We start from the raw sequence: 25,088 nt of genomic DNA on the forward strand, positions 1-25,088 counted from the left end.
AACTAACCAAACGCCATTTCAGGTTGTATATGGCCTTCATCCTCGTGTTCCCGAATTCCGAATCCTGCCTGTTTTCGATGTTCTGGCCGTGGATGACACGGTGCGGAATTTTGCTGCCATCTGGACTCAAGTACGGTCTGATTTGTTGAAGGCATCCTCTCGCTATAAGACCCAGGCCGATAAGAAGCGTAGAATAGTTCCACGCATGCAAGTTGGAAGCCAGGTCTGGTTATCCACCCGGAATCTTCGTCTGAGGGTTCCTTCTATGAAATTTGCACCACGCTTCATCGGTCCCTTCTCCATAACAGAAGTCATTAATCCAGTGGCCTATCGTCTACAGTTACCCCCATACCTAAAAATCCCTAATTCCTTCCATATTTCCTTATTGAAGCCCCTGGTCCTGAATAAATTCCATAGTGCTCTACCTGCTTCTCCTCGAGTCCAGACGGAGAGAGGAGTTGAGTTTGAGGTCGCCCAGATCTTGGACTCTCGTCTACGCAGAGGTCATCTACAGTATTTGCTGGACTGGAAAGGTTACGGTCCAGAGGAACGTTGCTGGACCGATGCTCGTGATGTCCACGCTCATCAGGAGATTCCATTCTGCCCATCCGGAGAAGCCTGGTGAGTGTCCTGAGGCCACCCCAAAAGGGGGGGGGTACTGTCACGGCCAGGGTATTTCAGCATGGCGCTAGGCGAGTGTTACCTGTGAGGTCATTGTGGCGCGGGCTGTCTGGTGGCGGAGCTGGTGTCTGGCGGGGGGCTTTGGCTGCGCGCGTTGTTGTGCGGGCCTGTTGTCACTCTGCGCTGGTAATGCCTGGCGGCGTCTCCATTCCGTTTGGCATGGGCGCCGCCATCTTGCCTTCTGGCCATGTGATGCGGCTGGCCAATCCTGGTGAGTCACATGTTCCCTCCGGCCAGTAACAGCACGGCATGGGGTATTTAGGAAGGGTCAGTGCCTTCCTTCTTTGCCAGTGCCACGTGTATCTCAGCCTAGCTGAGAGGGAGTTCTCTGTGCTTACCTGTTCCTGTGAATTCGCTGTCGGCCAGTCTGCCTGTCAGCTCCTAGCTCCCACTGGACTACCCCACTTCCTCCATCACCCTTGCCCATACCTGAGTGCCTGAGCCTGCTGACATCCTGCGCTTCTGTTCACTACCTGCAAACCTGGCTTGATTATTTTTCAGTTCACTACCTGCAAACCTGGCTTGATTATTTTCAGTTTCACTACCTGCACACCTGGACAGCTCTAATTATTTCTACTTGGACATTAACCCTTCTACTCCCACCACAGAACTCTTGTGCACATTTATATATTCCTGGACTTTTATTTACTGCCATTATATGTCTACTCAAGCACTTATTAAAAATCCTAGTTTTATTTTCAAATCTGCTTCTGTGTTTGCTCCTGCTACCACCCCGGGTCCACAAACAACCCAGAACATCACAGCTTTGTGTTGCCTGGTTTACAAAGTGCTTTTTCCTGCTCTATTTCCTGTGGTCTATCCTGCTTTTTTTTGGTATTGGATCCCTGCCGTTATAGAGCACTGCTGTCCTATGCTGTGGTCAAGCTGAGTGAGGAGAGAGAGAGGCCCAGCATAGGAGGAGGATGAGGTCCTGCTGGACCAAGGATTGGCTGCTGGAGAGGGAGAGTCGATCCTACTGTACATGCCCCTGCTGACGGAGATGAGGGAGAACAATCCGGACGACTACCGCAACTTCCTGCGGATGGATGACGCCACTTCCCAGGAATTGCTGCGTTTGGTGACCCCCTATATCCGGAAGCAGGACACCAAGTTTCAGATTGGCCATCACTGCCGAGGAGAGGTTCATGACTACGCTGAGGTACCTGGCTACGGGACGCTCCTTTGAGGACCTAAAGTTTGGGACCCGCATCTCGGCTCAAGCTTTGGGACACATTATCCCGGAGACGTGCAAGGCTATTGTGGAGGTGCTGCAGTTCCGTTATTGTAAGGCAAGATAAAACACACAACACTTTTTTTTAATAATAAAATTGGAATATTAAGTTTTATTTAAACTTGATATAGTTTGTTAGTTATGTGAAATATTAAATACTCAATAAAACGTTTTTTATTTTGTTTTTGTGCTGTTTTTGCAGCCAACATGGCCTATAAAACATAAATACTTCTGTGAAACATACATATATATATATATATATATATATATGTGTGTCTAAAATGCTAAAAGTATCACCATGTTACCCAATCCATGATAAGTATGGTGCGGTATGAGCTCTGGTGTTGGCGGCCCAGATTTCAGGGGTGCAAACACATGCAGAAAGTGCAAAGTCAGTGGGCCTGGCCCCATTGAGATGCACTTCCAGCATGTGTTCATTAGCCGCCTGAGAGTCTGGGTCATAAACACCATGCTGCAAACAGCACCATACTTATCAGGGAGTGTGAAACTTCATTAGACTGTTCCCAAGTATGTCAACATGGTGCTTTTTGGGTACCAAACAAGTGTCTAAATTGGCTGGGGAACCACATAACAATGATGATAAATCATCACTGTCCTCACTAGCTTCGCGTAATAGTGTGAACAAATTGGGTGGTGAGAGTGTAGAAGTAGTTTGGTAGGAGGTGGCGGATGGAGTAATATTTTGGAAGGAGGAGGTGGCTGGAGGAGTTGTTTGGAAGGAGGAGGTGGTTGGGGGAGCTGGATGGTAGGAGAAGGTGGATGGGGGAGCTGGATGGTAGGAGAAGGTGGATGGGGAGGAGGTTGGTAGGAGGAGGTGGTTGGTTGAGTTGTTTTGAAGGAGGAGGAGGTTGGGGGAGCAGGATGGTAGCAGGCGTGGGTGGGGGATGAGTTTGGAAGTTGGAGGTGGGTGGGGTATTAGAAGGGTAGGGTGGGTAGTTTGCCGTTCGTGGTATGGTATGTTTGGGATGAATAGTGGGTGGGTGTTGGCGTGGTGAGTGTAGGGGGGTTGGAACTACTGGTGAGGTAATGGTAGTGTCCGATGTCAGTAGAGAGTGCCTTTAAATATGAGTTCGGGCGTCAGTCTTTCGAATTGTATTCTTTGGTCCTGGACCATTCCTCGCAACGCTACTTACATAGGCTGCAAAGTGGTCATATTCGTCTGGCGGTTTCAATAAGGCCTGTCTGGCCTGGCGAAGTAGTGAGTCTTCTTCAGTTTCTTTATTTTTAGCTTTCCGCCTGTTTTTATATATTGGTGGGGTGGGGTTTGGAGTGGCAACACTATCTTCTCCACTGTGTAGGTCCAGGTTGCTGGGGATATCAGAAGTCTGTAAATAGAGAACATTAATTAAAATGTCATATTTTAAATTTGATTTCAATTTCTTTTACAGTTCTCTACAAGCACGGAAGAGTGGATAGCCATTGGGGATGAGTTTGAGAGCCGTTGGCAGTTCCCTAACTGCGGAGGAGCTATCGACGGCAAGCATATTAGGATTAACCCTCCTGCCAACACTGGGGTCCTACTACTGCAACTATAATTGGTACTTTAGTGTGGTTCCTATGGCTGTGGTGAATGTAAACTACGAGTTTCTGTTTGTAGATGTGGGGAAGAACGGCCGTTCTTCCGACGGTGTCTCATTTTAGAAGACGGCATTCTACGAGAGGCTCACCACCAACACCCTTCATTTGCCGTCCAGAGAGGCTACCAAACATGGCCTGAATTACGTTTTTGTCGCTGATGAGGCTTTCACCCTGCATGAAAATGTAATTAAGCCATTCCCACAGAGGGCCTTGACTCATGAGAAGCGGGTGTTCGATTTCCGCCTGTCTCGTGCAAGGCGTATTGTCGAGAACGCTTGTGGGATCTTGAGTAACCGATTCTGGATTTTGCATACCCCGATAAATTTAAAGGTGGGGAAGATTGACTGGGTGGTCACGGCTTGCTGTATCCTGCACAACTTCCTGCGCAAGAAAGCCACCCAGCAAAGGTTATCGGGAACACCTGCAGTGGAAGACCCAGAAAATCTGGAAGAGGTTGCTCCGTTCCCCTCAGTGGCAGTACCCGCAGTTATGGAAACCGGGACTTCTCTGGCCAAAAAGGTCAGAGAAGAATATATGGGCTATTTTAATGGGGACAGTGCAGTGCCGTGGCAAGAGGAGTTTATCTGAAAATGTTGGACCTTACCAAAGATGAGTTTAAAAAACGCTGTCAGTCCCGGCTTCCGAACACTTAGAATCCTCCACCTTCTTGTACTGCTTGATAAAGGTTGTACGCAAATTCTGTATCTTATTCCGCACACAAACTAGGGACGATGCATCATCGTGATATGCCTTACTATACTCTAACAACTCTACTAAGGCCTGGTTACACTTCTGTTTGTTGCTTTACATTTTTGACTTGGTACACCAAAGACAGTCATGGTGGTTGTATAGCTCGATAAAGCCAGTTATGAATTCTGGTCCACGATCCAGAGACATTCCTATGGTGAAAAAAAAAATTTAATTAATGGAGTAAAATGAACATATTCATTTGGTGGTTTTTAATATGGCCACCCCCAAAAGTGAGGGTGGCCATTGATCTGTGTAAGTGGGGCCCCCAGTGGATTTATATTCTTTACACCTCCCAACAGTGGGGGTGGCCATTGAACTCGAAATAACGCCCCCAAAATGGTGTATTGAAAAGTTTTGGTTGAATTGTTGATGTGTTATTAATAAAGTTGCAGTGTAATTTATTTGAGATGCATATAATTGGCTATGGGGTGGGGGATAAATCCAATTCATTATCGCAATGTGCTTTCCATGATTTCATTAATAAAACATGGGCGATGGGCATTGGTGTCAAAACATAGGTGGAAGGTGGGCACATAGGTGAATGATGGGCATTGGTTCCAAAACAGGTGGACAGAGGGCAATAGGCATTGCTGGGCAAATAGAGGTGGCCAGTGTGTGCAGGGCTCAAAGCAGCGCCCACTATGCATATGCAAAATATTAGGGGTGAGCGGATTCGGTTCTACTCTGTTCCGTTCGGATTTAAAAACCGAATCTTATTGGCTATCCAAAACTCGTGACAGCTGATACCCAATAAGATTCGGTTTTTAAATCCGAACGGAACCGAGTAGAACCGAATCCGCTCACCCCTACAAAATATTGGTGGCCAGTGGGCATTGTTGGGGAAACAATAGGTAGACGGTGGCCATTGCTGGGGAATAGATGGCAATGGGCATTGCTGGTCAAACGGGTGGGCATTGATGGGCAATGGTCAGTGTGTGTAGGGCTCAAAGCAACACCCACTATGCATATGCAAAACATTGTTGGCCAGTGGGCGTTGTTGGGGTAACATTGGTGACCAGTGGGCATTGCTGGGCAATGGTCAGTGTGTGCAGGGCTTAAACCAACGTCCACTGTGTATATGCAGAACATTGGTGACCAGTGGGCATTGCAGGGCAGCAAATACTATACATACCTGCACAATCATGTCTACTGCTCATGATGCTGCTCCTCTCTGCTCAGACGCTGTCTGCAGTGGGCGTAAACAGGTACTTGTTACTCAAGTGATGGGGCTCGGATGCACGATGCATCGCATGGTGAAAAACACGGCACGATCAGCATATGAATACGACTGATAATATGGGCTGCACATCTGATCATACGATCCGTTTTAGCGTGCATCGGATCGTATCCTACTTTAAAAATGCACAATTTTTGCACGATTGAACGTACGGTGCATCGCAATTGGCCCGAAATTGTGCAGCTGTATGGCCAGCATTACCGTGCACAGACAGTGTGAGTGGTTAGATCAGGGGTGGCCAACTAGTCAGAGGCAAAGAGACAATATCTGTAGTCAAGTTAAAGTGCTGATATTTTGTAAGGCGCTGCGCAACACTTGTGTCGCCATACAAAAAAAAGATGATAATAATAATAGCATGTCACAAAGCCACGCCCCATTTTTGCATGCACGCCTTTGGTATGACATTTGCAGGAGCTTTACCCCCCGTTTTGCAGTGCCCCCCTGTAGTTGTGCCCCATATGCAGTGCCCGCTGTAGTTGTGCCCCTTATGAATTGCCCCCTGTAGTTTTGCCCCATATGAAGTTCCCACCTAAAGTAGTGCCCCTTATACAGTGCCCCCAGCCCAGTACTTACCTGACCAAGCTGGCTGCCTCTGACTAGATCTAACTAGATCCAGCAGGAGCGCAGGGCAGGCTCCACATATCGCAGGTGACGTCACCCGCGCACTGCATCACTGGGAACGCTGGCCGCTGAAGTGATCAGGCTTATTTAGCCTCTGATCGCTTCAGAGGCCAGCGTTCACACAGTTCCAGTGGGGGTCTGCCGAGTTGCATCTCAAAACCAAAAGAGCCGCATGTGGTTCGAGAGCCACGCATTGGCCACCCCTGGCCTAGATGGCTCTCATCCCCAGCATTTTGCACACCCACCTGGTGTTTGCAGACGCCACAGGGTGCTAGCCTTATATCCCAACCTAAGTAGACTGGCCCTGGGCACTCCTGTTATGCTGGGAACACATTAGCCGATGTGTACCCAGCACGATATCATAGACGGCAGGGGTATCGGCATCGGCAAGTGCATAGACGCTTGTCATGCTGGAATTAGCATGGCCCCAGCTGACGATATCACCAGTCAGACCTGCATGCATAGAGTGTGCATCCATACCTCTCAACATTTGTCCCTGCTGATTTGGGATTTCTGCGTGATGGAGGCACAAGCGCCTGGAAAGGCGGGTGGCCTGGTGACCCCCCCTGTTTACACCACTAAGGGGTGTGCCCAGCATTCTCCGAGTGAGCGGCCCAGCTTAGCGAGCGGCCAGGAGGCCGGTTAAAAAGAAAAAAGCGGGCGCCCTGATTCAGAGCGAGCGCTCGCTTTTTGCAAGCGCCTCTGAATTAGGCCCTCAGCACACATAGAGACACAGGACTAAAGATAATGGTCACAATTTGGTAAAAGCACAGGTTTTTCTGCCGTTTTTAGAGAAATTTAAAGCAGGAGAAGGATTTGACTTGGGGAAAAAAAAGCACTCATCAGGTACCTTTACTCAATGACCTCAGACTGTAACTGTATTATATAGAGGTGAGCTCAGATTTGGGGTAATATACAAAGGTACCTCAGAATATACATATAAAGTATAGAGATGAGCTCAGTCATAGGGTAATATACAAAGTTACCTCAGAATATACATATAAAGTATAGAGGTGAGCTCAGTCATAGGGTAATATACAAAGTTACCTCAGAATATACATATAAAGTATAGAAGAGAGCTCAGTCATAGCATACCTCCCAACTGTCCCGCTTCCAGCGGGACAGTCCCGTTTCTCTGGGACTGTCCCGCCGTCCCGCCCGCGGGCCGCAGTGTCCCGCGGTGGGGGGGAAGTTGGGGAAAGCACAAACCGCTGCCCTGCATAGCAGAGCAGCGGGTGTGCTGGAGGAGAACAGATGCCGTGCGCATTCGCACGGCATCTGTTCTCTCGTGTAGGGAGAGCCTGGGGGCTGCCCAGCATCTCGGAGAGTGCTGATGAAAACGGGGGAAGCCGTGAGGCTCCGCCCTGGCTTCTATAAGCTCCGCCCCTTTCCCCTCAAGCCATGCCCCCTTTTCGGACCCGCCGAAGGCGCGCGACCTGTCCCTACTTTCCAGCTTCAAATGTTGGGAGGTATGTCATAGGGTACACGCAGAGCAGGGTAAAACATTGCACATTAATTGACAGGAAGTGAGCTTTTAGGAGTGGTGACTGGGGGTGGTCAGCGAAGCGCAGGCATGCCAGTGCATGAATGCCGTTGCAGGGGCAGGAATGGGATTGAAATGCTGGCGGCTGTGTAGCCGCCGGTTCAAATTCCGACAGCGCTAGCCTGACGTGGAGGAAATCCCGACAGCGGAGGTAAGTAATCTAACCCTCCCCTCTCCTCCCCCTAACCCTCCTTTAGGGGTGCCTAACTCTAACCTCCCCTCCTAGTACCTAACCTCCCCCCTTAGTGCCTAAACCTAACCCCCCTCCCCGGACCCTAAACCTAACCCTCCCGGGGGGTCCCTAACTTTAACCTCCCTCCCTTGTGTTTAAACCTAACCCCCCTTTCCCCTAGCCTAACCCACCCGGGGGGTGCCTAACCCTAAGTCCCCCCGGGGGGTCCCTAAACCTAACCCCTCCATACCTGGCTACATCGCTACTTACCTCTGGCGTTGGACGATCAGTCTGGCATCCTGTCGGGGTCCCGGCGTCGGGATTAACATATTCGTCAAAATACCCCTGCCAGGATTGTAGTGTCGAGATTGAGCTTCGGCGGTCATAACTACATCCCACACGGGCGTGCATAAATAAGGCACTGCGATGGCATACACAGCATGAGCAATTCCTGAGAAAAGTCTGACCTTTGTGCAATTGTCCAGAGGCTTCGATGTTACCGATGTTTTAGCTGACTTGCAAAGTATTCCGGATGTGAGAGAGGGGAAGTGGGCGTCCTGATGTTGTGCTGCGAGAGCATTGCGATTGCATTCATTAGCATATTTTCGCAGCTGAACTGCGTGCGTGATCGCATCATCGATTCGTGCTGAAACAGGCCCTGAGCTTAGTCATGGGGCAATATATTGAATTACATCAGGAAATAATTGAATTATACAGGTTGCAGCTCAGTCATGGTGTAATACAGTACTGTGCTAAAGGCAGATGTGGAGAAAATGCTGCAAAGTAAGAATGCTTCCAAAAATAGAAGTGTCAATAGTTTATTTTTATCAATTAAAAAAATACACAGTGAATGAACAGAAGAGAAATGTAAATCAAATCAATATTTGGTATGACAACACTTTGCCTTCAAAACAGCATCAATTCCTGAGCCTGATCCATTACGGATTGTGATTTCGTATGCAATCGGGCGATTGTCGTGTACTGCGCATGCGTGAGCTAGCATTGCGATCGCTCTGTGATCTCGCAGAAAGAAAGCCATGATGGAGGGACGGGCCACAACGTTTGGGGGGTGGTGACGGGAATGGTCGGAGAAACGCAGGCATGCCTGTCCATTTGAATGCCGTTGCATGGGCGTACATAAATTAGGCACTGCGATGGCGTAAGCAGCTTGTGTACTCACTGTGTGGTTAGCAATTTCTGAGTATGGTCAGACCTTTTGTAATTGTGCGTGAGGGGTCGATGTTACTCGATGGTACTGATGTATACGCAGGACTGCGAGGTCTTACGGATGTGAGATAGCGGTAGTGAGCGTCTCTATGCTGGCATTAGCGTATTTTTGCAGCAGAAATGCGTGCGTAATCGCAGCTGCAATCGCGGTAATTAATCAGGCCCTTTTTGAAGTACACTTGAGGCCCCCATACATCAGCAATTGATTGCAGCAATCGTGCAATTTGCAATCGATTTTGTATACAAATCGTTCCCTTTTTCAATCGATTGTGGCAATTCTGCAATCGATTGAAAAAGGGAAAGATTTTATACACAATCGATTAGAAATTGCACAATTGCTGCAATCAATTGCTGATGTATGGGGGCCTTAACATAAAGTAAGGGATTTTGTAGGATTATAGTCAGGTGTATGATTAACCAATCATACCAAACAGGTGATAATGATCATCATTTTCATATGTAGGTTGAAACACAGTCATTAACTGAAACTGAAACAGCTGTGTAGGAGGCTTAAACCTGGGTGAGGAACAGCCTAAAGGCCCCCATACATCAGCAATTGATTGCAGCAATCGTGCAATTTGCAATCGGTTGTGTTTAAAAATCTTTCCCTTTTTCAATCGATTGCAGATTGCAGAATTGCCACAATCAATTGAAAAAGGGAAAGATTTTTATACACAATCGATTGCAAATTGCACGATTGCTGCAATCAATTGCTGATGTATGGGAGCCTAAACTCTGCTACAAAGGTGAGAGTGTGGAAGACAGTTTCATGTCACAGGTCATGCACCATGGCAAGACTAAGCCCAGCAACAAGGCACAAGGTAGTTATACTGCATCAGCAAGGTCTCTCCCAGGTAAAGATTTCAAAGCAGACTGGGTTTCCAGATGTGCTGTTCAAGCTCTCTTGAAGAAGCACAAATAAACGGGCAACGTTGAGAACCGTAAGCGCAGTGGTCGGCCTAGGAAACTTGGTGCATCAGATGAAAGACACATTATGCTTACTTCCTTTCGAAATCGGAAGATGTCCAGCAGTGCCATCAGCTCAGAACTGGCAGGACCCAGGTACACCCATCTATTGTTCAGTAAAGTCTGGTCTTTATGGAAGAATTGCGGCCAGAATGCCATACATTCGATGCAGCAGGTGCTCTGGACTGATGAGTCAAAACTTTAAATATTTGTCTGTAACAGAAGGCAGTTTGTTCGCCGGAGGGCTGGAGACATGTACAATAAATGTGTGTCTGCAGGCAACAGTGACGCATGCTGGAGGTTCCTTGCAAGTTTGTGGCTGCATTTCAGCAAATGAAGTTGGGGATTTGGTCAGGATTAATGGTGTCCTCAATGCTGAGAAATACAGGCAGGTACTTATCCATCATGCAATACCATCAGGGAGGCCTCTGATTGGCTCCAACTAATTCTGCAGCAGGACAACGACTACAAACATACTACCAATGTCATTAAGAACTATCTTCAGCGTAAAGGAGAACAAGGAGTCCTGGAAGTGATGATATGGCCTCCACAGAGCCCTGATCTCAGCGTCATCCAGTCAGTCTGGGATTACATGAAGAGACAGAAGGACTGGAGCAGGCTACATCCACAGGAGTTCTGTGCTTAGTTCTCCAAGATGTTTAGAGAAACCTCCCTGCCCAGTTCCTTCAAAAACTGTGTGCAAGTGTACCTAGAAGAACTGATGCTTTTTTCTGAAGGTCAAACCAAATATTGATTTGATTTAGATTTCTCTTCTGTTCATTCACTTTGGTTTTTGTTAGTTGAGAAAAAAAAACTATTAACACTTCTATATTTGAAAGCATTCTTAAGGTGCTCATCCACTAGCAGACATGAAAACGACTGCACCATGACGACATTGTGATGGTGCAGTAGTTTGTCAGTCTGTGATGAGCCTGCACTGAGCGAGCAGTCAGTCAGTGCGGCCTCATCCATCATCTGCAAACATGCTGAACCTGACGATTGTCCAGCATGTTTGCACGATGATAGATATCTAAACAACCAGCGGGCACGCGCATCGCTGGTCATTTTAGACATTTTTGCAAACGATTTATGAACGGTTGAACGATCGTTATCGGTGAATCTCCCAACTTAATCGTCTAGTGGATGGGCACCTTTACTTTGCAGCATTTTTTCCACACCTGCCTAAAACTTTTGCACAGTACTGTGGAACATAACATAATTTGTAGGAGAGTTCTTCGTTCAAAAACAGGGAACAACTATGGTTAAAAAATTTGCACCAGTGTATGCTAATATCTGTATAAGAGCATATATATATATATATATATATATATATATATATTAGGGGTGTGCACCGGCCACTTTTCGTGTTTTGTGTTTTGGTTCTGGATCTTTCTTCGTGTTTTGGATCTGGATTGGTTTTGCCAAAACCACCCTTCCGTGTTTTGGGTTCTGGGTTTTGTGTTTTGGATCTGGATTTTTTCTTAAAAAATAAAAAAAAACGCTAAAATCACATAAAATGGGCCTTTTTTTGTTCCTACGCTATTAATAACCCCAATAACATTAATTTCCACTCATTTCCACTCTATTCTGAACACCTCACACCTCACAATATTGTTTTTAGGCCAAAAGGTTGCACCGAGGTAGCTGGATGACTATGCTAAGCGACACAAGTGGGCGGCACAAACACGTGGCCCATCTAGGAGTGGCACTGCAGTGGCAGACAGGAAGCCAATCAGCGTTATGGTGCCAATTTGCATGTAGCACGAACCTGGGAGATCCGTGCTACATGCATCTGTGTGATTGGCACAGAGCAATGACAGGTCCGTGAGACCCGTCTGTGCTGCTGTGGTAAAAAAAAAAAAACCTGTGTAAAAAAAGAAAAAAAATGGCGTGCACCCCCCCAAAAAAGAGCAACCAGCCCCGGGCATTAGTAACCCAGTGCTGGGTGTGCTTAAATACAGGGGACAAACGACGTAGGGGTCCCCTGTACTTAAGCACAGCCAGCACCGGGCTAGTCAGAACCAGCGCTGGTTGCCAAAATACGGGGGACAAACGACGTAGGGGTCCCCCGTATTCTGCGCAACCAGCTCTGGGCTCTGATCCGGTCCTGGTTCTGGAAATACAGGGGAAAAAAATTAGTAGGGTTCCCCTGTATGTTCCAGAACCAGCACTGGACTTTTTCTAGCGGGGGGCTGATGCCACAGCCAGGGAAGCCCTTTCACCCGGCCCCCCAGCCGCAGCATCAGCCCTGACCGCTAGTCAGCCCAGGCCGGGGATCCCTGGAGAGCTGGGGACCCCCCCAATAAAGGGGTCACCCTCTCCAGGGCACCCCAGGCCCAGGCTGATAGCCCGGGGCTATCCCCGCCACCCCTGGTGGCGGTGGGTGGCGGGTTGATTGTGTGGTGTGGTGTAAATAAAGAATATCAAACATTGTCTTTACAAGTAGAACTGCAAGTCCCAGCTAGCCTGCCCCGCATGCTGGTACTTGGAGAACCACAAGTAAACTTTAATAACCTTGCGGCTCCCACCATTGACTACAATGGAGGGAGCCGTTCATTGGCTGAGAGACGGGAGATGGCCTCTCTCAGCCAATGAACGCTTAGCAGCGGGGTTTCCATGGTGATACCCCGCCGCTAAGCTCTCATTCGGGAAGTACCGTTCTATAGAACGGTACTAAGTTCGTGGATCGGGTTTTCGTTTTTTTTTTTTGCCAAGTCCAGGGATGCCTACTTTGGAACGAAGAGGACAGAACCTCGCATAGGAGATGGTGAGTATGTTTTTTTTCACAGGTCCCCTATGGATACTTTACCGGACAAGTGGGCCGATGCTACAGGGTTACATAGGTGAGTATGTGTACATGTGTGTGTGTGTGTATGTATGTTTAATAAACTTATACTGTCACGGTGTGTGTGTCCTGTGTTTTTTTTTTACATTTTTTTACAGGTGAACTACAGATACTAGTGGGCCCTTAATGCCCTGCATGCTGGTACTTGTGGTTCTCCAAGTACCAGCATGCGGGGCAGGCTTGCTGGGACTTGCAGTTCTACTTGTAAAGACAATGTTTGATAATCTTTATTTACACCACACCACACAATCATCCCGCCACCCACCGCCACCAGGGGTGGCGGGGATAGCCCCGGGCTATCAGCCCGGGCCTGGGGTGCCCTGGAGAGGGTGACCCCTTTATTGGGGGGGTCCCCAGCTCTCCAGGGATCCCCGGCCTGGGCTGACTAGCGGTCAGGGCTGATGCTGCGGCTGGGGGGCCCTGTGAAAGGGCTCCCCTGGCTGTGGCATCAGCCCCCCGCTAGAAAAAGTCCAGTGCTGGTTCTGGAACATACAGGGGAACCCTACTAATTTTTTTCCCCTGTATTTCCAGAACCAGGACCGGATCAGAGCCCAGAGCTGGTTGCGCAGAATACGGGGGACCCCTACGTCGTTTGTCCCCCGTATTTTGGCAACCAGCGCTGGTTCTGACTAGCCCGGTGCTGGTTGTGCTTAAGTACAGGGGACCCCTACGTCGTTTGTCCCCTGTATTTAAGCACACCCAGCACTGGGTCACTAATGCCCGGGGCTGGTTGCTCTCTTTTGGGGGGGGCACGCCATTTTTTCTTTTTTTACACAGGTTTTTTTTTTTTTTTTTACCACAGCAGCACAGACGGGTCTCACGGACCCATCTGTGCTCTGTGTCACTGTCAATCACACAGATGCATGTAGCACGGATCTCACAAGTCCGTGCTACATGCAAATGAGCACCATAATGCTGATTGGCTGAGAGCCATGACAGACGGCTCTGTCAGCCAATCAGCACTTTGCCCATTAAAGGCAAAGGCATTTTTTTTAAATGGCCGCTCGAGGCAAAACCTTTGAGATCCGACAGCAGATCTCGAGGTTTTGCCTCGGGAGAGGTATCCGGGGCAGACAGGGAAATCCGAGCTTGGGCTCGGATCGCCCCGGATCCCCGAAGTTCGGGTGGGTTCGGCTCTCAGGGAACCGAACCCGCTCATCCCTAATATATATATATATATATATATTACTATATGTGAGGACAACAATGCTGAGTGACTCAGGGCTGCTGTGTGCTGTAATATATGTAAGGTAAACCAGCAGTAACTAACAGAAAATGGCTGCTCCTACAACAGGCTTCAAAAACATGGCGCCGCCGGCCAGTAGAGAGACAGGTTTCCTTTCCCAGGAACCCAAGGGGCTGGAGAGTCAAAAAAGGGTGCAGGGCTTGTCGAAGGAGTTTGTCAGGACTCCTGCTGCCCATGTGCCTTCCCCAGATTAACTGCTGCTGCCGCATGTAAAGAGAGAGGGAAGCTTCATCTTGCTGGGTCCACACTGACAGCAGGTAAGATTCAGCACTGGGTACACTATAGTACTGTGCAGCACTGGGCACACTATGGCATACCTCCCAACTTTTGGAGATTGGAAGAAGGGACAGGGCGACCGGAAAAGGGGCAGTGCTTCTGGAAAGGGGGCGGGGCCAAATGAAAATGGGGCAGAGCCTCCCGGCTTTCCCCCGTTTTTGTCACTATAGGGGGCGTGCCCAGCACTCTCGGAGATGCTGGGCAGCCCCCCAGGCTCTCCCTATGCTAGTGAACAGATGCCGTGCGATGCGCACGGCATCTGTTCACCTTCTGCACACCCGCTGCTCTGCTAGGCAGAGCAGCGGGTGTGCTCTCCCCAACTTCCCCCTCACCGCGGGACACTGCGGCCCGCGGGCGGGACAGCGGGACAGCCCCAGAAAAACGGGACTGTCCCGCTGGAAGCGGGACAGTTGGGAGGTTTGCACTATGGTACTATGCAGCACTGGGCACACCAAAGTACTGTACAGCACAGGGCACACAAAGTACCGGTGGTGATTATGCACCGCATTTTTTGCCACCCGCGGGACACTGGCATGTTGTTCTAGTGGGGCGCCGTGCAGGGTGGGGTGCTCCGTTAAAACTGCCTAGCGCGAATGCTAGTACTGTGCAGCCCTGTGCATACCAAAGTACTGTGCAGCACTGGGCACACCACCATGCCCCTCTTTGGTGACCAATGACTGGTGGGCCGTGACTCCTAGCAGCAGTGTACTAAGTTACAGACATATCCGCCTCTGAGGCATGCAATATAGACCAGTATCTAGGCTACTTGCCCAACTACCACAATCACAGTAACACTACGCCGACAGCCCAATCAAGCGACAGACCCACAGACCGAGCGGCCATTTTGGTAAGCATCCACACTTACCAATGGGATGCTCAATATGTCTGGCCGGTCATCACAACTGGGTGGGTATTTAAATTTGCACACCCAGTTGTGAGATCAGTGTCGATGTTTCCTGCCGGCCAGTGTATGGGTCGGTCGGTGGGTCGTCCGTACATAACGGCAGATGAGCACAATATATCTGATCTGCAAGATATAGAGCATCTGTCATGCTGTACAGCAGACACGATATATCTTGTGTGTACACTCGAGCAAACACACTTAACCAAATACAGTTTGTCTGTTGTACTATCAATATATTGTATAGTGCGTACCCAGCATTACTGTGGTTCTGCCTTTGTGCACTGACAGTAATGTTCATTCTAATAACTAGCAGCAGAAAATGTGGACTGGACGATAATTGTGTACAAGTTGGGTGCGGACAGCCGTGATCTATGAGACAATGAATATGTGACGGGGCAGGATGTGGAGCTGTGAGGTGGACATTGGAGGGGCTGTCAGGTGGTTATTGTACGTATATTGCTTCCTATATTTTATATCAGTCACTAGAATAGTCTCTGTCAGGCAGCCCTGGGAGATGATGTATTTGACTATAGCTGTTAGACATAATAATTTTTTTATATACTAGGGTTGTTCAAATAGTAATGCCTAAATGCTCATAACTCTGAAATAATATGCAACATTTATTTGAAACTTTGTCAGTTTGTAGTTTAATATGTCTGCTAGCTATATATGTATTTTTGTTTAGGTAGTCCAAGAAATACCATGGAATCCAAGATGAAACAAAGAGCCGTCATTGAATTTCTGGAAAAAGGAGGCTGCAGTGCTACAGAAATCCACAGAAGACTGAACAAAGTGTATGGTGAGCGGACAAGTGACTATAGCGATGTCAGAAGGTGGATGAAGCGTTTTCAATCGGGAGAATCGTCCGTGTGCGACAAACCTCGTGGTGGCAGACCATCATCTGCAGTGACAGCGGAGAACCGACACAAAGTCGATGCCATGATTCAGAAAGACCGTCGTGTGACCATCAGAGATATCAGTGATGATCTTGAATGTAGCCATGGCACTGTAGAAATACTAATCAATGATTTGGGATATCATAAAGTGTGTGCTAAATGGGTTCCAAAGCAATTAACCAGGGATCATAAGGCCCAGAGGGTGGAAGTGTGCAATGACCTTTTGACCAACTTTGAAGCCAACCGTGAGATATTTTTGGAAAATGTCATTACAGGAGATGAGACCTGAGTATTCCTTTATGACCCAGAAACAAAGGCCCATTCAAAGCAATGGAAACACCCAAGTTCCCCTAGGCCAAAAAAGTTTAAATCACAGCGTTCCATAAACAAAGTCATGGCCACATTCTTCTGGGATTGCCGAGGTGTTATTCTCATCGATTACTTGGAACAAACCCAATCAATCAACAGTGATCGATACATTATTACACTTAAGAAGCTGAAAGAAGCCATCCGCAAAAAAGGGTCAACAATTCCACTGTCAAATGTCTTCTTACACCACGACAATGCCAGATCTCACACTTCGATGGCAACATCTGCGGCCATTGCCAAAATGGGGTCGGCAATAATGCCATATCCACCATACAGTCCTGATTTGGCCCCTTTTGACTTTCATCTGTTTGGCCCTCTCAAATACTGTCTCCGGGGTCAACATTTTGAAGACATAGAGGTTGTTAAAAACGCCATATGTTCCTGGGTCAAACACCAACCACTGGAATTTTTCCAAAGTGGATTCACAGCTTGGGTTGAGAGGTGGAGAAAATGTTTGAGGGCAGATGGTGAATTTGTTGAGTAGAGTCATTCTGTTACTAAGACTTCAAAGTATTTTACTGCAAATTTTCCAATCTGTATCTATAATAAAATTTGAGTTGTGAGCATTTAGGCATTACTTTTTGAACAACCCTCGTATTTCATTACACATTTAAATCGCAACCCCATTAGATAAACCACGACTATTTTGCAATTGCCGTGTGCTGGTAGAATAGCCGGGGCCACTTGATTGCATTTGCCCCCCCCCTGGCTAAAAGTTGCCAGTCAGCCCCTGGTTGTACTTATTAGTGTCAAATGTAAAATAACTAGATACATCATACAGATGTGTCCACAGGTATTTTCAAATCGCACCAAATAGCCCTGTGTTGCACCCCAAGGACTCTGCGACTTAGCCGTGCCAAGTGTCCTGCCAGAGTCTTTTTGCCACAAAATATGCGACAAAGGTAAAATGCACAAGTGTCCTCATCACTGTTAGGTAGGAAATTATTGCTCTTCAGCGGCTGCAGTGGTAATTGCAGGATTGTGGGGCACCTCTCCATTGAAGTTAGGTGTCCTTGAGGAACGTTCAGCCTGGCCCATTAAGGGGGGTGGTTTCCTCCGAGCCCAGTGTGAGGTGGGTGTCCCATCTCTGTAAACATACATTACATTGGGCCGTGCTGGTTGTCTGCGATGTCTTCTCAGCCACCCGTTAGTCTTATTTATTACTCAATTCAATGAATCAGTTACCTTTAACAGTAATCAGTTACCATTATGGTGGGGGTATGCGGGGAATGGCATATCATGGTTTAGCTCGGACTGTTTCGAGCTATCAACCCATAGGCGGCTTAAATCTTTTGCCAGCTTTATCCAAGATCAGCGGCGTCACAAGGGGGGGTGCGGGACGCACCCGGGTGTCACCCGCCAAGGGGTGACACCAAAATGCTGACTCCCGCACCTCCAGGACCCTCGGAGAGACTAAAACTGGGGTTCGGGTGCGTGGCCCCACCTGCAAGGCCACACCCCTTGTCACGAGGCCACAGCCCCTATTTCCCAGCATGCTGCGGAGCTACCTGCACCAGGTGCATCAAAAGGTAGGGAGGCCACTATTCAAGATATATAGAATGACCATTATAAGAGAATAAGTGCTCTGCTATAAGGCTTCTTTTTTCTTTAAAAATTTATTGAAGACACAAAACAGATCAAGAAGTGAGAATATAGCTTCAGTTTTATCCAGTACAAATCAACGTAATTACATCATTTAACTGATCATTTAATCTCAGGTCTAATACAGTACATCCTAATATCATTATCATGTGACAGTTCCGCGTTCCATTCTGATGTCTTTTCCATGAACATTTGTTTGTGCACGGGCCTAGTTCTTGTACATGTAAGAGTCAGTTCCTCATCTTCTAATTAACTACTCTATCTTTCAAAAACATATCAAACATTGGATAGGTATTGCCTAAGGTGCATTATCCTGTATGTACTAGTAAATTATGATTAAACACCTACTAACAGCTAATGCACAATAGTGCTACAATAAGACAATTATAGGCACCCCCAGTAAATAGCATGCTGCCCTTTATGTGTTCCCTGATCTTACAGAACATAACGTCAGCTTTTTGTACATTGTTACTGATATCCACTTTGATGATAGGCATTTTAATATGCTTTTCTTGACATACACATAAAATTATTTGTATGCCTCTCTGCTGTGTTCTTAGACCAGGGGTGTAGTAGGCGGTTGTCAAGAAAGTAAAAAGTTCCAAAAATTCCCTGCTCTGTCTAACTCATCAGTGGTGTAGTAATGACTTTCACTAGATATAGTTGGTGACGAGGAGCTTTTCTTTATGTACCAGTGATGCTCTGTTTCCTGCAGTTACTCGGAGCGTACAACTTGCCGTACATAGTAATAAGTGACGATGGGCGCCTATTATAAATTAAGTGTAGTGGAGGGAGAGCAGGTGTGGCGCAGACACTGAAAGTTATGATACGTGGCTTCATTACTGCCCAGGGGCTGATTGTAGATTTAAATTACCGCTGCATCAATATTGATCACGTGGTTCTGTGCACAGGGGTGAACTCAATCCTGGTCTCTTCTGGCCCATCTGAGCTCCCTAAACTTGGGGAAAATCCCCTGGTGACGTCTTTATGGCTGCAGACCTGATCGCCTGGAAAGGTTTAATAGGCACGAGAGGTGGCAGAAGGTGAATTTCCACCTTTGTCCTTGAATTACACTTACTTCTGCCTGGCAGCATAGAAAATATAAGTGGCCCAAATGGAAGAATTTGTCATCACCAGTATGGATACAGCGGAGTTTGCAGCACCCCCCCAGTACCTATTCTGACAGGCAGAGGGGACTTTTCTAACGATGGGTGTGCAAGTCAGATTGTGCGTATATGTCCTAGATGATCAGGGCAGCGCTCTGGGTGGTTGGGGCTTATTCATCCTGTCAGCAAGGTGAGCAGATCATTTCAGAATATATTTATATAGTGACATGAGAGCTTAAATTAATTTCCCAGCAGAATGAAACTAATGTCATTTCGTTAGTTCAGAAAATAATTTTGCAGATAATTTATTTTTCTAGAAGGTCCCATATAAAGGAATATCATGTTTATATATTTTTTTCTTCAGTATTGTTTGGTGGTCATTACCAACAACTGAATCTAGACTGACGTATCCATAGGGGAATTCCCTGAACCATTATCGTTGAACTCAGGGTTTGTTTCAACTTCCCAGGAACGTTTCAGTTCTCTAATAATGGGCTGCATTGGTACTGGATGTGAGCCCATTATATAGTCGTGTAATGATCTATTCTTTTTAACAATTTCCTTAAATGCTCGACGCAACTCTGGAATTTTAACAGCTCCATCAATGACTATGTCAACCATTGACCTTCCATACTCTATCACATGAAATTTTCTTAATGGAGCAGGAACTGAAGACCCTGCTTGGTGCATTGCCACAAGCTCTCCATGTCCATTGAACACTGGAGCCCCGGAAGCACCATTATAAAGATGTGTATTATAAGTCACCTTCCTTCGGTCATTAATTTCAGAAAATTTAGGGAAACTCAGTACATGGACACCGTTCATTGTTCTCTCAATAACTTCACTGCGGTCGTAGAAGTTGATTACTGAACACAAATCAATCTGTTTGCACTGACCTCCTGGATGGCCGATGATGCCCACTGTGCCACATTCTGGTGGCAGAGCTACGTACTGTAACAAGCCTTCATTAGGAGAAAATGTAGCTACGCTAAAGATCGCATAATCGTTTTCCTCAGAACTTGCCAGAATTTTAATAGAAAATTCATAATCTGAATTACCTAGATCTTCATTTTTATCTTCACTTTCATAGTCAAATATTATATGAGCTTTGCAATCACCTGGTTTATTCAGAAGGCTCTTTACTACATGACAACAGGTGAGGAACAGGTTACCAGTCAGGACCATACAGGTTCCTTGATGTGTTTTACCACCTTCTGTAAACCAAATCATTGCCACACTGTTGAGGGGCCTCGTAAGCATTCTCATGGTTCTCGCATTTAGGAGGGCATTTTTTACATTGTTACTGTAATCCTCTTTGATGATGCCCCATGTCTTATTAAGGTCCTTGTTCTTGTCGACATACACATTAAAAATATTGATATTTCTCTCTGCCATTTTCTTATAAGCCTCAGTAGACGTGAAGTCCCCTGGGTCAGCACTGGGTGGAGTAGTGGGGACAATAGGATTGGACTCCGTACCCTCTTCATGTGATCCGGTATCTTTAGGTTTGCGTAAACCCTTACTTTTGTTTGGTACATATATGGTGTATGTATCATCTTCTAGGCTAGGCAATGTTACTGTGCACTCATATTGTTTCTTCTTCGTCCCTTTAAGATATAGCACGTTCATGTCCTTAAATCTCTTATCATTTTTCAGAGCATCTTCAATGGTTTCACCACTGTATCCAAAGACGGCCAGTGCTGTATTATTATAAGGTTTCTGCTTGTTGAAATGCAATATTATCCTTGGAGCTTCCCCCTCAGTCTTTCCATTTTTGTTCACTTTAAAAAATAACCCATCACTTCTTTTTGGGTAAGCTGGGGTCTCTGGTGGCATCTTTTTATTTTTACCTATAGGTAGTTGTAGTAGATCAAGAGTTTCATCTTTTCCAAGAAAACAACATAGTACTGATGGATTAATTCTTGCATTAAGATTGTTGCTAAAAATATTCAGATACGATGATTTTTTATAATGTTCTATAAAGTGATCCGATTTCTTAAGAGCATCAATAATTCTTTCATGTGGGTCTGCCTTGGTTTCAATATAGCTACTAGTTTTACCAACCCACTTAAAGCTCAGAGTGTCTGGTTCTGAAGTTAGAATATTCTCCTCTGTGCTCTCAGACTGAGTCTTTTCTTTCTATAAGAATAAAGTAGAGTTGTATTAGTGATGCAATTTGCACTAAGAAAACATCCATTAAACATATTGAAACATCAGACTATAAACACTGTTTATTGTTGAAGAAAATAAACATCTTCCAATATAGGAAAATGCACACATCGTACAGGTGACGTATAGTTTGGCCCTAAGACCCCTGCCCAATAGACAAAAAGAGTACAATTAAACATAGGCCCAGATTTAAAACAAAATTTAATTAAATAAAATACTGTTTAAATCCCTTGTTTACCTCTCTATGACATACATGAATTTAAATCGTATCTTTTGAGGGGGGGAAAAAAAACAATTAAACCCCCCCCCCCCCATAAAACCCCAGAAAAGTGACCCATCAACTCAGTGACGTAACTTCATCCCACTTGCCCGGTGGCAAGATAGATGTTAATGCCACCCTCCATGCTGATTCTTCAACTTCGTAAAACAAATGACACGTCCATGACATACTTATGAGAATGGGTTGTATCATGCAACTCAGTGCTACCCATCCAGTTACAGCCCATTTCCTGTTATCCTGCTCGCATTCACCTACTTATGCAGATCCATGCGACTTTGGAGTGAGTGATAACTCAGAAAATGGTGCGTGCTCAGTAGTGTAAGGACCACTCATTCCATCTGCAATTTTAGTGACTGCAAGACAATACGGAGAGCATTTTAGTGACTGCCAGACAATACGGAGAGCATTTTAGTGACCGCCGGACAATACGGAGAGCATTTTAGTGACTGCCAGACAATACGGAGAGCATTTTAGTGACCGCCGGACAATATGGAGAGCATTTTAGTGACCGCCGGACAATTGCAACTTCTTTTTATCTTTTTCTATGTGTGGTGACAAGATTATTTTAAGCTGTATTTTTTACTTAAATAAGTTACCGTTACTTTTTATCAAAAATATTACGCCAAATGGGTTGTTTGTTTCTTCTTTTTTCATGCAATTTTATATATATGAAAATTGGGAACGTGGAAAAAAAGAAACTGCTACATGCAACATTCAACAAGAGTCATAGTATAGTCTACGTACTACGTGTCCTTTCTATATATTGTCTTTATTGGTGGGAACCTTCCAGTTTTTGATCTCCTGCTTTACATGGTTTTGGTTCCTTTAATCACCCCATCCTTTGGGATTATGGGGCTGATTCAGCACGGATCGCGATTATGAACGCAGTCTCATTGCAATGATATGCAATCTATGTGATCGCTATGCCGTCGCAGCACAACATAAGGACGCCCACCATATCTTACACATATCTATATTATTTTGCAAGTCTGCAAAAATATCGGTAACATGGAGTACAAATCGGTGCCTCACGCACACTTGCACAAGGTCAGACATTACTCAGGAATTGCTAACCTTCCAGCACGCAGTGAAAGCTCAGGCTGCGTATGCCATCACAGTGACTAATTTATGCACACCCAACCAACGGTGTTCACATACACTGACACGCCTGCCTTTCTCCGAACAACCCCCCCCCCCCCCGTCACCTCCCACAAACAGTCACTTCCTGTCAATCACTCTGCAATGGGTCTGTGTACTCACTGCGATCACAGTGGAGACTTTGCAATGCACAGAACGCAACAATCGGTTGCCTGCGAGCGTAATTGCAGTAGCGGCCCTTGGTGAATCAGGCTCTATGAGTGAATACACCGGGTGTGTATACATATTTTAGTAACCCAATAAGGATAGCATTTTTTAGTGACTGCCAGATAATACAGAGAGCATTTTAGTGACCGTCAGACAAAACGGAGAGCATCACAATGACTACAATATAATGCAGAGAACATTGCAGTGCCCACCGTATAATGTAGAGAGTGTCACAGTGCCCGCTATATAATGAGGGAGTTAGTAGTGTCCACCAAATAATGCAGGGTGTTGCAGTGCCTGTCAAATAATTCAGTGTCGCAGTACCCACCATGTAATAAAGAGAGAGTGCTGCAGTGCCCGCGAAGTATTGCATATTTTTGTATACACTCTGGAGGCTCTGATCCCTCTTCTCTTATTTATATATTGAGGTGTCTCCTCTGTATTGAAGTATTCTGGGTGCCTGTCGGAGCTGTGCGCTCTTGGAGCTATTATGCACTGCCTGGGAATTGTTGTGCCATTGTGTTGTGTAGCGGGGTTAGGGTTAGGCACTAGGGGGAGGGAGGATTAGGGTGCGGGGAGGGGGAGGTTAGGTTTAGGCACTAGGGGGGAGGGTGTTAGGTTTAGGGTGTGATGAGGGGGAGGTTAGGTTGAGGCTCTAGGCGGGAGGTTAGGGTTAGGCACCGGGGAGGGTGGGTTAGGGTAGGGGTTAAAGAAGTACTCACTGTTACGTCCTATGGGTGAGGGGATTCTGGCTGTCAGCTGTCGGTATTCTGACCAGCAACATCCCAACAACCAGAATATAATTCACAACCCCTGTTGGGGATGTGCGCGCAGCCTGAATGACAAGCTGAATACTGTACACACCAGGGGTTTATTGTGTAGGCAATGACCAGTCAGGTAACCTGTCCAGGCTCTGTGGTTTATTGATTGAAATGGAGTGTACAGCCACACTCACTGTAGTATATATTCATAGATGGAGTGGAGCCTGTGTTGGTACAGGAGTGCAGAGACCTCACTAGCCGGTGACTCTCCTCTCTGAGGGTAGCAATGCAGGGTCTGGAACGATGGATGTAGTGAGTAAGGTCGTGGGTCTCCAAAGCCATGAGGAAGATGTCTGTCCTTCACCATGTCGCTTATACAGAGTGGCAAGATGGTGCCGTGCATGTGCAGATACTATACTGGGATGCTCGGATGGATGGCTCGCTGCCATAGGGCAGTGTTCTTCATACAAAGTAGCGTGAGTGTGATCCCGGCATCAGCCGTGGTAATTTGTTGTTTAATGCAACATATTTATACAGTACTGACCTGACTATCGGCAATTGCTATTTGGGACATGAACTCATTATCTATTTAACGGACCAGGTAATTGCATTGGGACATTAGATATATATATATATATATATATATATATATCTTGGTTCCTGGATGGTACAAATACATGTTTTCAGGAAATCCTGTTTTTTTCCTCTGTGCTTTTTTTACATAATGAATACATCTTACAAGGAGGACCATTGTTTTTTAACTTTGTTGATACAGATTATCAAGATTTCCTTTTTTAAAACAGCTGTCATTGAATACATTATTTTTTTAAACATAGTATTTATACTGAGTTACAGCTACATTGAATTTTAATGGGACCCTAAGGGGTAAATTTACTAAGATTCGTGTTGGTCCCGATTTGTCCCGGATCGACCAAACGGACGTTTTTTTTTTACTTAAAAAATTGGGAATTTACTATGCTCCTGGTTTTGACAGGATCGTGTTGTTTTATGGTGCATTTGATCGATCCTGTCTGTGTTGAAGCCCCGAGTACCTTGCTCGACTTTCTCTCCCGAACAAGCAGCCTGCACATATCAGAGAAATATGTGCAAGCTGCTTGTTTGTTATTGTTCATGTTAAGGGTCCCCCCTCTCCCGAAACACCAGGCTTAGGCTGAAGCCCGGGGCTCTTCCCCTCACCCCTGGGCTGTGGTTACGGGGGTATTAATGTGGGATATAGTTCTAAACTATTGTATTTTACAGTGGAACTACAGGTGTCAGCATGCCTGCCCTTTTGCACTTGTG

General features: G+C 46.4%; 1 protein-coding gene across 1 annotated transcript in view; it reads right to left on the reverse strand.

The window, feature by feature from the left end:
* Window positions 1–19,574: 19,574 nt before the first annotated feature.
* LOC148477173 (uncharacterized) overlaps window positions 19,575–25,088 on the reverse strand; it is a 58,677-nt gene continuing 53,163 nt past the window's right edge. The window contains exon 9 of the mRNA XM_088457084.1: window positions 19,575–21,410. Within this exon, the coding sequence (XP_088313210.1) occupies window positions 19,668–21,410 (1,743 nt within the window). The 3' untranslated portion in view covers window positions 19,575–19,667. The remainder of the gene's footprint in view (window positions 21,411–25,088) is intronic.

This window comes from Taudactylus pleione, unplaced genomic scaffold, assembly GCF_031769625.1.
Source record: "Taudactylus pleione unplaced genomic scaffold, aTauple2 ptg000738l, whole genome shotgun sequence".
Taxonomy (NCBI): domain Eukaryota; kingdom Metazoa; phylum Chordata; class Amphibia; order Anura; family Myobatrachidae; genus Taudactylus; species Taudactylus pleione.